The sequence below is a fragment of the Sceloporus occidentalis genome, unplaced genomic scaffold (assembly GCF_023333645.1).
Source record: "Sceloporus occidentalis isolate IW3139 unplaced genomic scaffold, rSceOcc1.0.p SCAF_9, whole genome shotgun sequence".
Lineage (NCBI taxonomy): Eukaryota > Metazoa > Chordata > Lepidosauria > Squamata > Phrynosomatidae > Sceloporus > Sceloporus occidentalis.
In genome coordinates this window covers 47,447,845-47,463,115 of record NW_028316989.1, presented here as the reverse complement: position 1 = coordinate 47,463,115, position 15,271 = coordinate 47,447,845, and the positions used below count along the sequence as shown (strand labels likewise).

The window sequence follows — 15,271 nt, the reverse complement described above, 5'->3', positions numbered from 1 at the left end:
AAGGTTTTTAAAAAAATAGATAAATAAATTGATAAATCTACCTATAAGCTCATGGTTGAAAGTGTGTCTATTACACACCCTTGAAGGCTATGTTGGTATCCCTAGAGCATCTTACCTGTCTTCTGGAGGCAGAGCCACACCGTCCTTCTCCCAGGAGATCACTGGTGGAGGCAGTCCTTCAATCCGACATTCAAAGCGAGCCATGCCTTTCTCTTCCACAGTTTGGGACTCTGGATGTTGAAAGAACGGAGGCAAACCTGGAGGCAGGAGGGAAAGGATTATGGTAGAGAGTGGAAGGGAGAGGAACAGGAGGGAGTTTAGAGAAGATGCGTTGCACACTAGTCTTCTCCCGCAAATGATTGCCATGATCATGAATGTCCCACCCATACCCAGTGACATAGTCAAGTCTTTTAGTCCAGGTCTCAAGTCAGATCTCAAGTCTCTGCTTTCAAGCCTCAAGTCAAGACCTTCATCTTCCCAGGAGGTCTGGCAACACTAGAGATAGCCCTCGTGTTCAAGTCTACACCTTTGAAACTGGATAAGCCCCCTTTCTTTATTTCTTTGCTTTCCTTTTGAAGAAGAAAGGGACAAGGATTGTAATCCTTCTGCCTCCAATGCAAGGGGGAAGACGATACTCACTTGTCACACGAAGCACAATAGTTTGTCCTGCGACCGAACCAAAAGGGCCATGGGAGACACAGGAGTAATTGCCATCCACACTGGTTGTCCTTAGAGATCTGCCCTCCTCTGAAGCAGCATCCATTGGCGTGACAAACAAGGAGCCATTGGGGAAGATATGGAGGTCATCCTCGTCCGCTAGCAGAAGTCCATTCTTCCTCCAGGTAACGTTGAGGAACTGCTCGACGGGAGCCAAACTGCAGCCCAGCTCCAGTGTCTGGTTTGGCTCCAGCGTCACCTGGCCAGGGCCAAGACCACAGCTCAATTCCAGAGAATGTGCCCAAGATGGTACCCCTGCAGCAAAAACATATGAGTCTGTCAGAAAAACCAGGTATTTTTCCAAACAAGGAAATTCTGACATCTATTCCGACCTAAATTCTATTAGAATACACCCACTGAATCAAATGCTGCATAGAGAGCCAACACTTGTGTAAATTTTGTGGGTTCAATGAGTCTACTCTATCTGGGATTACCAATAAAATTCAAGCCAAAGCACATTAAGCCAGGATTCATGGCTTAACAAACTATGATGCGAATCAGTTGTGCACTTGTGTGTGGAAAGACTGTTTGCTCCCCCCAGAATGAGGCAAAAGCCTCAGGCATAAGATACTGGGGGCAGCCTAATCATCCATGCAAAACATTGTCAGGCCCCCGTTAAACCAGAAACACCAGAGGTCCTGGGATTATGCAGGTGCATTATGCATTGTTTCTGCAGTGCAGAAGAGACCCAAAAATGCGATGCAGAAAAGTACAGCTGCCTGCCTGGTTAAAGGAGCTTTACGCTCCAACCAAGTAATCACCAAAAGCCAGTTGAAATGGTCCAGGCCAGTTCCACATCCTGGGAGCAGCTACCAAGAAGGCCTTCTCCTGTGTCCTCACCAAACAAGATTGTAAGGATGGTGGATGGAAGGAAAGCCCTTCCACAAGGATCTCAAAACTTAAAGTCATATAGGGAGAGATGACCCTTTTGGACCCAAGCCATATAGGATTTTATAGATCATAACCAGCAGTTACTTTGTTGGTTAATTGGGCGCATTAACAAACCAGGCGGTGGTGAAGCTGTTGTAACAAGGGAGCCAACTGCCAAGCCATTTCCTACAACTGTCCTCAAGGGTCAACAGACAATGTATAACCACTGCCATTTCCTTTGTGCTCAAGCCCACACAAACGCACACTGGCTGCACTATTGACAACTGGGCTCCAAATGATTTTGTCACTGTTCCAACAGCAAATGTCTCCTGGCCCCATAACACATTTATCAGCAGGGGCTATGAATCCAGTGGCTCCTTGCCCAGTGCCAACTGCAGATTAATTTTATAGCAATTTCAAGCACCCTATTAAACCGTCCATTGGCTTTGTGGGGATGGGGAGTGAAAGGAAGGAATGGGAGTAGGGGACAACACGCTTCAGAGCATGCAATGAATAGCAACCATGTCCAGCCTTAACAAAGAGAAACTGCCTGATGTTAAGAAGCACAAGGGAAGCCAGAAGAAAATGCATTATTGGTGCATAAAATAATGATCTGCTATCCTACTTTGGACACATCATGAGAAAACATGAACCATTAGGAAACACAATAGTGCAATACGACAAGAGGAAGAGTACATCACAGCTGGACAGATTCTATCAAGGAAGAAGAAAATGCATTATGAGTGATTATGACAACGCATTGCTATTGTACTTTGGACATATGGTGAGAAAACACAGAAATTAGAAAACACAATAAAGCTTGGTGAGGTGGAAGTGAGTAGGAAAAGACAGACTCTACCAAGGAGGAAGAAAGTGGTGAGTAAAACAACAAACTGCTATCATACTTTGGACATATCATGAGAAAACATGACTTGTTAGACAACACAATGAGACTTGGTAAAATGGAAGGTAGAGACAGCATGGCGCAGTGGTTTTAGCACTAGACAAAGACTGTTTTAAGGCCATACAACGACAACAGCCAGTTATATATCTGATCATGATTCTCATTTTGATTCGAGTCTGCCTGACTCCTTCAAAGTCAATTTCTGCTTGCCCAGCTCTCATTTGAAGAGATCAGAAATGTCAAAGCCCCTTAGAAACTCAATAGATTTCCATTTCTCTATCCCAGAATTTCAATTACAACCATAGCGATCGAGGACCTTGATTCATAATGACAACAACAAAACTCTAGTTTGGGTTTAGCTTCAGACAAGCCATTTCTTGGCAAGCCTGAGCAGACCCATCAGACCAAGCTATGCACATTTAAGGTACGCCAACAGGAGCCCAGGACTGGGTCCCAGGCATTCAAGGCACACTGCTAAACAACAAAATGGAGAGTATCACTGGAGGCAGAGGCCTTCAATTATACCATGACAGAGCCATTGCTGGCATATTAATGTATGCTGATGGGCAACCATAATCCGAGGGACCTCGAGCCTCGAGCGCATGCAAATTATGTAAATGACTTTAAAGAGCAAAGATCCATCAAGTTAATGAGTCGGCACATGATAGCATGGCTTCATTTCTAGAAGCACCATTTACCAATGCGTTTTATGGCTTCTACTGATGGCTAGCACTCTCCTGGCATTATCTCAGGAAGTCATCTAGCCTGGCTTCACCCTCTGCACAATGATATATGCGTAGCTACATTGAAGAACCACTGACCATCTCTTCTTGCATGTGCGGCTGTCAATTCTGCCCCACTGTCTGGCTTCCAAGGTGTTCCAGTTTTTGCTAATGCAGCATTTTAATTCATGCAATTGTTCAACGGATTATACCTTGCACCTACTGTTGCAAAGGTAAAGAAAAGTGCCTGGATAGTGGCTAAAACCTGAGTGCATGCATGCACTTTCCAAACTAACACGGAAGCCATCAGTATGCAAAGGGATGTTGTAGCACCTTTGCGACTAAGTGTGTGAAAGAAATAGTAGCATAGCCTTTCATGACTTGGTCTCCTTCCTCAGAAGCACAGAGTGAAATGGCATCCAAAAAGGACCATAATCAGACTGTATGAATAGCCATAGAAATGCAAAATTTGTGGGTATGGAAGCCACCAGCCACAAGTTATGCTGAGTTTCCTTGAGATCATATGTATCAATTCCAGTTGGACTTTAGCCATAGATGAATTTCACAAGCATAAATCAGGCCACCAGAAAGGCTATCCAATGCAGAACATGTATTGTACATGCCATGCTGATGTATTTACAGATACACATATGAATGTAATGCACATACATGAACATCTGGATGTCCATGTGATGCACATGAACATTTAGCTGCACATTTAGGTACATTTTCAGTTGTGCAACGCTGCCATTCAACACAAAGATTTCATAGCACAATCAGTGTATAATTCCGCATGCAGAGATGTATGCTGTGTAACTTCACTGTAGGATCTCAGCCTATGTGTGATGGGTAGGCAGATGTGGTCTTTCTCCCAACGCATCTGCCACATCAAGTGAGTTTTCAATCTGAATCAACAGATGGCCCCACACAGTCCTTTACGATAGACAGAGCCATGTGGCTCACACCAGTGCCCTCAAACCATTAAATTTTGATGGCTTTTTCCATTAATGATTTATGAAAAAGGAATATGGTTGCCAGGACACTATAATCCCATTTTCTGCCCATTATGGCTGTTATAAAAATAAAACTAATTAGCTGTAATTCTTGCCCAATGCTCAACATGAAAGCTCAGGCTTTCTGGAAAAAATGAAAATTGATTTGCGTTGGTTGGCATCGAGAGCATTTCTCTGAAAATGGTAAGCCCATGTTGACCCCAGTGGTGGTGCATGCCATGCCACCATTACGTTCCATTGCCCCAATGGCGGCCCGGCCACATGCACATGCCACCATTGGGGGCAACGCAAGCTTGAACATCCATGGATTTTTCATATCCATGGGAGGTAAATACATTCAGGCTGCACATATAGTATTGAAATTTAAAGGCACAATTTTCATTTTGCTAGTTCTTTATGGAAAAACTATTGCCATGACATTCAGCGCTATATAGGAGTGGTGATTTACAAGTAACGTGGTACCAAAAACATGACTAAGGATTCTGTATGGTGTGGTATGGAAGGAGATCAATGCAAGGGGTAACGCCATGCGTTACCACGCCGGGTGACGCCAACCCTAGTGATGCCATTGCTTCTTTCTGAGTTGACTGAGTACCAACTACTTTTGCACTTTGAATTCAGCTTGAAGCAACTGAAGCAAGCCAAGGACCAAAGGGGAAAGTGGGAAGAGGAGAGCAGTTGAAAAAGTGGGATAACAAGAGGGTTAGTTGGGACTGTCTTTGCCAAACTGGGAGAGTTGGAGGGTATGCACTTAGCCTACAGCTTCTTTCTTTCAGGTTTTTAGGAGCCCTGCATAGGAGGAAAACTTGTTACTTGTCCACAATTGGATTCATCAGACTTCCACTCTCACTGGGAAAGGATATCTATTAATTGAGCTTACAGTGTATTATTGTCTAAAGCTGATTTCTTAACCACTGTCCTATAATCATTCCCATTTTCCAAATCTGAGAAGTACAACTATTGCCAAAGATAGCTGGGATAATCCAAATCACATACAGTATTTTTCTCTTTTTTTCCCTCCCTTTTAGCAAATTCTTTACGCAAAAAACACATCCAATCGCCTGCTCCCTCCCAAATATCCAATTAGTTCGGCTTTGGCAAAGCCATTAACAAACAATCATACTGTGAAATTTCCAGACCTGCCAGTTCCACGGGATATTAGTTTCTGGCCTATTTCTGCACCGCTTTTGCATTTTTCAAATATGCTTCTGTTCGCCTCGCTCCAAAATCCTATTGCTGCCGAGGGTGAGCCTGCAGAACGGAGCCACCATATTGGATCCAGTTCACCTGACATACATCTAGTCTTTCCAATGCTTTGATACCTTTCAGCTGGCATCCTTGTAAACCCATCGGGTCTCCTTGGGCAAGTCACACTCTCTCATCCTCAGAGGAAGCCGAACAAATCTGGGACAAACCTTGCCAAGAAAACCCCATGATAGGTTGGCCTTACTGTTGCCGTAAGTCAGGAATGACATGAAGGCACACAACAACAACAACAACAACAACAACAACAACAACAACAACATGTAGTTCCACCTGCAGGACTATTATGCTACAGTGTACCATAAAGGGTTTGGGCCTCTGAGGATGTGTATTTTCCTATGTTATTTCTTGTATTTCCTCCTGCACAGTCCTCATATCTATAGTCGAAGATGGGTCACACTTGCGCACTTTGATTTTCTTGTTCACTTCTGCAACCCCTGAAGTCTGCAGGTTTGCTTTTTGGTGTGTGTGTGTTTATTGAATATTTTCAAGCCATCGATGGTTGAATCGGAAGATAAAGAATACATGTCATAAGAACACAGCACTTCCATTTCCTTCCCAAATACACACCGAGTGCAAATTTCTCCAAAGTCCAGAGGGAAATATATAAATAAAAACAAACAATCCACTCAGCCAGCTAATGGCCTTCTTGGTCACACCAATTAAGTTAATTATTTATTGACTGACTATTTAAAGATCAGCGAAAAGATTGAGCGTCCTCAGGGCAAGGGAGGAGAAACATGTATTCATGCTTTGCGCTGAGCATGCCATTGTACTGAGCTGAAAAAGCAGGCCCTGGAAGACAGGAGGACAGGTGCATGAAAGGACAGTCCCAATTAATCCTTTGCTGTCCCACTTTGCAACTGCTTTTAAAATGTCACGGTTTCTCTCACTTCCCCCTTTGCCCTCAGCTTCCTTCAGTTGCTGCAAACTGGGTTCAAAGTGCAAAAGACGTGTGCATGCAATTAACTCAACATGGAGAGATGAGTGGAAAGACTGGAGTCTTGCCCTTCCCTGGAGGTTCAGGCAAAAGCAAACCGCTGCACCCTCTCCTAGCTTATGTGAACTTCTTCATTAATATATGTTTTGCCAGTTTGACCATACACTGATGCCGCTTGGCCACATGTATCTGGGTTTTAATGGAAAAAACAGCATGGTATAGTGGTTTGAGTGCTGGACTATGATTCTGGAGATCAGGGTTCATAGCCCAACTCAGCCATAAAGCCCATTGGGTGTCCTTGGCCAAGTCACACTCTCTCAGCTTCAGAGGAAGGCAATAGCAAACCTTCTCTGAGCAAATCTTGCCAAGAAAACCCCATAGGGTCACCGTAAGTTGGAAACAACTTCAAGGCACACAACAACAACAACAACAACAACAAACCTGAAGCTACAGCTGAAACAATAAGGATGGCAACTACACCTTGCTTGAAGTTTCCCAGAGGCATTTCGCTGCCCTCTGAAAGAAGCAAATGGCTAGGGCTGCATCTACACTTCAGAATTAATGCAGTTTGACACCACTTTAACTGCCATGCCTCCATTCTATGGAAGCCAGGGGTTGGTAGTTTTGTTGTGGCACCAGAGCTCTCTGACAGAGAAGGCTAAATATCTCACTAAACTATAAACTCCAGAACTGCATAGCATTGAGCCATGGCTGTTAAAGTGGTACCAAACTTCATTAATTCTGCAGTGTAGATGCAGGATCCGATGCAATCTGATCCAACAGTTCTTACATGGAAATGTGATTTCATTTTTTGTTTTGTTTTGTTTTTCATCCACAAGATGCAATTCCATTCCAGAACCCAAAATAGCCTTTTTCTATTACCCCAACATGCAAAATTAACTTGCTACCCAAACAACAATACTCTCGTTAAGCTTTCCTATTTCCTCCCTCCCATCCATCTCCAAAGCAAATATGGAGTCGTGGAGAACTTTGGGATCCGGGCCAATATCAAATTACAGTGCAATTAGTCCCTCGCTTAATTATATAAACTAGTTCATCGCAGCGGCAAACACCAACAGCAGAAAAGCGGATCCGCAGCATGGTAAGGCTGCAATGTCTAAGGCTGCTGCCATGCTGCCGAATTAATGCTGTGTGGCACTGCCTTCACTGTCATGGCTCCTTACTTTGAAACTCTGGGGTTTATAATTTGTGGTGGCACCAAATAAGGCTAACTATGGCCCTGTAAAGACCGACGCACGTCCCAGCTCCGCCTCCAGGGTGCCACAACCCCATGCGCCGCGCCACATGGCATGTGACATCACGGCGCTCCACCTGCACTGCATCCATACAACGCAGCACCAAAGAAGCGCCGTGTAGCTGCGCTGCCATGGCAGTTCGATTCCCTGCTCAGCCATGGAAACCCATTGAGTGATCTTCGGCAAGTCACACTCTCTCAGCCTCAGGGAAGGCAATGGAAAACCTTCTCTGAACAAATCTTGCCAAGAAAACCCCATGATAGGTTCACCTTAGGGTCTCCATAAGTCAGTAATGATTTAAAAGCACATAACAACAGCAACAAATAACTGCTGAACACTACGCCAGCCTTGGCGGTTGAAAGAAAGTTGCATTTTGAATAGGACTCTGTACTTTTCCCAAAACAATACTGTGCCTGGGGTTGACCGACTGAGCGAAATCTGCATGCAGGTGATCCAGTCCTTTAAAAACATCCCAGGAAGCAAGTGATCCACTGAAAAGGAGAAAGGACACATGAGGGTATGTGCGGATAATGGCAGACCCCAGTTCTCAGGAAAAAGCACCAAGTCCATTCAAATGCAATGGGGAATAAGGGAACGAGAGAGAGGGAGAGAATGAATGAATGAATAGGAGAAGGAAGAGAATAAATGTCAGCAACAAAAACAGCCTTAAAGTCAAGGGAGAAAATCCGCCAAAGGGATCCGAGAGCTGATACAAACTACATAAACTGAGAATTATTTAATCGGATCAGTGAGCTGGAAAGGCGGCTTTTCCCAGCCCTTCGCCTTTTTCCCCAGAGCAAATGCTGTCCCTTTAGAGGGCCCCATTGCCACACAAGTTGCCTATACACACAGAGACACACACATACACACCCTTTGGGAAACCAAGAGGCATATCACCAGGTGTGTGTGTGTGTATGAACATATGTATTTGCTGACAAGTGCTTTGGCAGCTCCAACGAAGAGCAAATCCACAAAGGAAAAGGCTTTGCTGTGGATAGGATCGCTTGCACAGAGCAAGGGAAAATAAAGCCTATAAATTAATTTGGTTCCAAGACACATTTGCAGTTACGTGCTTTCGCTTCCAATGCACATTTGCACACTTTTACACTCCATGATCCAAGGATCGAAACAGAGACATAGAGAAAGGTGCTTTGAGGAGGAGAATGAACGTTTTCAAGCTAAGCTCTGGCAATAAGTGCTACATCTTAAAGCCAGGTTGCCACATTGCAGACTGTTTTCGCAGTCCATGAAATTAAGGTTGCCACCTTTTTTGAACCAGTCCTGCTCCTCTGCCTCTCAGAACAGCCTGCTGGGCATAAGACACAGTTTCCCAGCTGATGCTTTTTCCTTTTGGCACAGAGGCCAAACACTGGAATAGGAGAAAGATTTCCCCATTTTATCCAGTCAAGAGCTGGGGCACTTTAAGGGAGGGAAAAAAAGTTGGTTGCTACAGTTTAAGCAACACTTTTCAGCAACGCTTAATTACCCTAAAAGTAATGCCTCTGGACACTTCATAGAAAGATGCTTATCCCTTCACACACTTTGGCCAGTCTTTTCATGTTCACAATTAAAGCTTGTGAAAGAGTGAGAAAAGAGGAATGGAGTGTTTTTTCTTTTGAAACGCTTCGCCAAACTCCAGGCCAAGGCTGCCCAACTTTCCTCCTAGGAAGCTCCGATCGTATTCATTCATTTATTAATTGAGGATATGCAAGCCGCTCTTCTGGACTATCCCTTGTGCAACGCAGCAAAGAGCAATATGGAGCATTAAAAGTGCAATAATGAAACCTTGCACAGACTGTCACTCAATGAAGCATTCCAAGGAAACTTTCTAAAATGCACATTAAAAAAGGAAGAAAGAACTGCAGCACATTACTACCAACTGCTCTGGTTTGGTAAGAACCATCTCAATTAATCCTTTTCCTTCCCAGTTTTACATCTGGTTTTAAAGTGTCCTGGTTTCTCTCTCCTCCTTCCACTTTCCGTCCTGGTCCTCAGCTTACTTCCATTGCTGCAAACTGAATTCAAAGTGCAAAATCATTGATCAAGAACATTTTTAAATTGACTGCTAGGGCAGAACCAAAGATGTATCTGTTTTATAATATCGCTCATAGAATTATACTACAGTGTCCGTTGCGCTTCCAATTGTGTATTGCCATTTCGCTTGCTTGCACTGTCTATTGCCATTGCACACTGAGCCCTGTGGTTGCAATTGTGGCACTGCGCAACAGCAACCCAGCGATAGATGTGTGATGTGCAATGTTGCTATTCTGCATGGGAGTTGTGTGGCATTGGTGCACCACAGCTCCAGATACTGTTGAAGGGAGGCTGGATTGCAACTCCCAGCAATCCTCATCGCTGGCTTTGCTGGCTGGGGCTGATGGAGGATGCAATCCAACAATATCTGGAGAAGGGCATATAATTCCCATCCCTGGTAGAAAGTAGAGAGTCAGAAATACCCAGTACAAAGAAAAAACAGTATTAAGATATTGATGGTCTTGGTGACGTTATGCTAAGCCCCTTCTTCTCTCCTTGGATCTTATCCATCCCAGCTCTCCTTTTAGACAGAGTGAAGCAGCTGCTTCAGACAGACATTGGATATCACAAAAGAGCAGGAAAGAAATGTATTAATTCATTTAATGTGCTATTGTTGCATTTTCCTGCTAGAGATGGAGAGAAGGGCTTAAAATATTTCCTGTACCTCGTGCCAAAAAGCAGCTTGGATGCCTTTAGATATTATACCTCTGCCAAAGAAGGGAGAGCTCTGCTGCTGCCAGCCTGAGTCGACAATACTAGTCTAGACTGGTCAAACCTGATAGTAATATAAGGGCACCTTCTAAACCTTTTGTGCAGAAGCTCCCAGGCCTGGGAGAGAATCCTACATAAAAAGCCTGAGCACTCTGCTGCTGCCAGCCTGAGTCAACAATACTGGTTTAAGTAAGCCAGGTCTAATATAAGAGCAGCTTCTCAGCATCCTCTGCAAGAAGCTGCCAGGTCTGGGAGGGAACCATGCATGAACGGAGGGAACGCTCTCCTGCTGCCAGCCCAAGTTGGCAATACTGGTCTAGACAGACCAGACCTGTGACTTCAGTACAACGGCAGCTTTTCAACCTCTTGTTTAAGCCTCTCTCAGGGCTAAGAAAGAATCCTCCAGGAAAGGAGGGAGAGCTTGGCTGCTGCCAATCTGAGCGGACGATACTGATCTAGACAGACCAAATCTGTCACCTAACACAAGGGCAGCTTCTTGGCACCTTCTGCAAGGATTTCCCGGGGCTGGGAAAGGATCCTCCAGGAAAGGATGAAGAGATCGACTGCTGCCAGTCAGGGTCAACAACACTGGTCTTGACTGACCCAAACCTGTCACCTAATCCAAGAGCTACATCTCATTCTCCTCTGCAAGATTTCTCCATGCAAGGAAGCAAAGGTCTGCCACTGCCAGTCAGAGTGGACAATACTGGTCTAGAAGAGCTAAATCTGTCACCTAACGCAAGGGCAGCTTCTCACCCTCCTCTGCAAGCAGCTCCCAGAGCTGAGAGAGGATCCTCCGCGGAGCACTCTGCTGCTGCCAGTCAGAGTTGGCACTACTGGTGCCCTAATGCAAGGGCAGCTTCTCAGCATTTTCTCAGCTGGGAGAGGATCCTCCATGAAAGGAGGGAGACCTTGGCTGCCGCCAGCCAGAGTCAACAATACTGATGACCCAACACAAGGGCAGCTTCTCAGCACCTTCTGCTAGGATTCCTCTGGGCTGGGAGAGAATCCTTGCAAGAAAGGAGAGCAAGCTCTTCTGCTGCCAGCCTGAGTTGGCAATACTGGTCCAGACTGGCCAGACCTGTGGCTTCATCCATGGGCAGCTTCTCAGCCTCCTGTTTAAGCAACTCCAAGGGCAGGAAAAGAGGGAGAGCTTGGCTGCTGCCAGTCAGAGCTGGCAATACTGGCAATACTGCCCTCACACAAGGGCAGCTTCCCAGCCCCTTCTGCAAGGATCCCCCAGGGCTGGGAGAGGATCCTCCAGGAAAGGATGAAGAGATCTGCTGCTGCCAGTCAGAATTGACCCCTTTCCTGCCCCCCAAAACACCAAAGACACCCCCCAGCACCCAAAGCCCAGGATTTCCAGAAGGGCAGAAAGAAGGGGGCTTTGCAGCAACCTCTCCTCCAAGAGCCACCCACCTGTTTGCAACTAGCCCCAGCGCCTGCGTCCGCAGGGCAGAACTAATCCGCTTTGGCACCGCTTGGAACAAAAGCTGCCTAGTGAATCCTGGGCTATTGCAGCTTGCAGAGTTTGGAGGTGCCCCAAGCAATGCCCGGTGGGGCATTCCAAGCGGTCTCAAAGCGGATTAGTGGTGCAGTGCGGAGGCAGGCGTGCAAAAGGAGACAACAATGGGAGGCGAGCAGAGAGAGAGAGAGAGAGAGAGCCCTTCCCAAGGGGACCCCTTCCCCCCTTGATTCTCTCTTATTTGGGGGGTCCCCCAAATCTTCCTCTCTCTTGCAAAGGAAAGCTCCGGAGGAGAAAAAGGCAAGGAAGGAGGAGGCAGCCACCCAGAGAAAGGAGGAGAATACCCGCGTGGCACAAAAGGAGGACCAGCAGGGGACTGATCCTGCAGAGGAAAGGGGTGCTAAAGCGGGAGGATGGCGCTGGAGAGGGGTTACCTTGGAGGGCCAGAAGGGCAGCAGCAGCAGCAGCAGCAAGGAAGGCCAGGCAGAAGCCCCCTGCCCCGGCCATGGGCTCCTTCAGAGGGGGCTCTCCATCCTCGCCATCTTGCAAAGGAGGCAGAAGACCGAAGGCCAGCCAGCAGCCAGGAGCAGGCTGGCAAGGCGAGAGGAAAGTCCGGCAAGGCTTTGGGAGCCCCCTGGCAAGGAGAGAGCCTCCTCCTCCCTCCAGCCCTGGCTCTCCCCCCTCTCTCTCCTTCTTTCTCTCTTCCTCCTTCCCTTCTTCTTCTTCTTCCTCTCCTGCTGCTGCTGCTGCTGCTGCTGCTGCTGGCACTGCTGCTCTTCTGCCAGACTGGCCCCAGATGCTGCTGCTGCTGCTGCTGCTGCTGCTGGGCTGCTCTCCTCCTCCTCCGGAGCGGGGCTCTCTCTCGCGCCCTCTTTCTACTCTGCCAAAAACCAAACCAGGGGCGAAGGATGCCCAAGCAGGGACCCCTGGCATCAGCCAGCGCCCCCTAGTCTGGGATGGAGAGGCACCAGGGCTGCCCCCCTGGGCCCAGCTGCACAGGCTTTGGGGGAAAGAGCAAGAGAGATTTGGGTCTGGCACCCTATTCTGTGTGCCCTCCACATTGGCTGAGAGACCAGGAGTGGTGCCCACCTGTGCCCAGGGGGAGTTTTTTCTTGCAGAGGCTTTGTACTGGGTTTTGCGTCCATTGGCTGAGACACAGGAGAGACAGGAGTGGTGCCCACCTGTACCCAGGTGGAAGGGGTTCTTGCACAGTCTCAGTACTGGCATTGGGGGAAAGAGCAAGAGAGGTTTGGGTTGGGCACCCGATACAGTGTGCCCTCCACATTCACTGAGAGACAGAAGTGGTGCCCACCAGTACCCAGCTGGAAGTGGTCCTTGCAGAGTCTTAGTATAGGTTTCAGGTGAGAGAGCAGGGGAGATGTGGTTGTTTCACCCTATACAGGGTGCCCTCCATATTTGCAGAAGTGGTGCCCACCTGTGCCCAGGTGGAGGTTTTTCAGGCTTTGGGGGAAAGAGCAGGGGAGATTTGGGTTTGGCGCCAACTATGTAAGAACTAAAAAGAATCCTAAAATGCAAAGACATGCAACTCAGCACAGAAGTCAGACTCCCCATTCCCATGGATGGATGTGAGAGCTGGACAGTCAAGAAAGCAGATAGGAGGAAAATCAACTCATTTGGGATGTGCTGCCTACAAAGCCATTGCATCCATGGTGCCATCGCATGCTGCAAGTGTGCATTTTATATTTGTGCACAGCGTTTCAATGCACCAAAACTCACATAAACCTAGGAGTGTTACATTACACTGTAACTCCTTTCAGTTGAATCTCAGCCCCCAATTTTTATCTCGTTGAGGTAAATGCAAGCTACAGAGTATCCAGTCCATAAGTAAATGTGTTTTCACTCCAAGAAGCAAGGCCTGTAAACAAGATGATACTTTGTCCATCAAAAACGCTCCGCTTTCAAATTGATCCATCGATTCGGATCGCACACCAATTTATTTGTAAGTGGGAATAAGGGACAAAACACACTACAGAAATAATCCACTTGGAGAGCGCTTTAACTGCCCCTGGCTCAATGCAAGGGAATGCTAGCAAATGGGAGACATTTAGCCTTCTCTATCAGAGAGCAATGGTGCCACCGCAAACTACATTTCCCAGGATTCCCTAGCACTGAGCTAGGGCAGTTAAAGCGGTGCCAAAGTGGATGATTTCTGCAGTGCGTTTTGGTCCCAAGACAACTATAGAGCCAAGGCACAATGATATGAGTGACTTGGAAAGTCACAGATTACTTTTCAGGCCACTCTTTCCATCATGGCTCTCAGGACACTTTGAAACCAGGCTTTCAAGAAACAGGCAACACAAAACCAGACTTTCTCCTCCTAAACATCTAGTTTTAGGGTATGAGCACAACTATCAAATCCTTTAACTAATATCAGCATCTTCATCGTGTGGCTCAACACAATTCACAACTGGCAGCCTTTATGTCAAAACTGGCAGGACACTATATGTTCAGAAACTCAAGCTGCTAAAACTCAGAAAACCTTTATTCAGTAGCTACAGATCCAGTCTAGAGAAATCCATTGCGATGTCTTTAGGACTCTAACTGCTGTTAGCTATTATGCAAAGATAGCTATTATGCAAGTTTACATACAGACCTCCAAGGCTATTAGTTATTTATGGATTAATGGTTTCTTTTGTATCGCTGTTATAAAACGAATAAAAACACTCGATTAAAAGAAAAAAAGGAATTCACTGGCAGAACTGAGCAACAAGCGTCAACATTGCCGAAATAAACTGGGCGCAGTTTCAAAATTCCTGGCAGGTTTAATTCTCATTTGTTATCATCCATAAACACATTTCCCCCCTCCGTTCCCATTCTAGCCCCTTCTTTGTTGTGAAAGCCTGATGCTTTGCACAGAAACAGCCTTGAACAGGATTGACTCCTGCTTGCCTCCCTCCGATCTTATCTCCGCACCTGCGCCTGAAATCGCCATGTCTCAGCCGTATCTGCTTCTACTCTATAACCCATCGCAATTGCTTCCCAACATTTTATGGCAAAGCTGCTCTGAGTCGCATTATTACTTCCCCTCAGTCTAGACACTATCACTTCTAATGATACAGCCTGCAATTGCATTGGCTTTTTTCGCTGCCGCATGGCACTGTTGGCTCATGTTCAGCTTGTGGTCTACTAAGACTCCTAGATCCCTTTCGCAGGGAAGGGATCCTTGCACTGTGGTCAGGCCAGGAGTCACCCATCCTATAGCTATGCATTCGATTTTTCTTAGAATCATAGTATTGGAAGAGACCCCCCCAAGGGCTGTCCAGTCCAACCCCATTCTGCCATGCAGGAACTCTCACTCAAAGCACCTCTGACAGATGATCATCTAGCATCTGTTTAAAGTTTTGATCACTACTCT

At 46.4% G+C, this 15,271-nt stretch overlaps 1 protein-coding gene across 1 annotated transcript in view; it reads right to left on the bottom strand.

Moving 5' to 3' along the window:
• LOC149307473 (immunoglobulin superfamily DCC subclass member 4-like) overlaps window positions 1–15,271 on the bottom strand; it is a 55,582-nt gene that overhangs the window by 25,094 nt on the left and 15,217 nt on the right. Inside the window, exons 2-3 of the mRNA XM_089539245.1 lie at window positions 640–972; window positions 116–257 (exon numbers count right to left, since the gene is read on the bottom strand). Coding sequence (XP_089395371.1) covers window positions 116–257; window positions 640–972 — 475 coding nt within the window. The remainder of the gene's footprint in view (window positions 1–115; window positions 258–639; window positions 973–15,271) is intronic.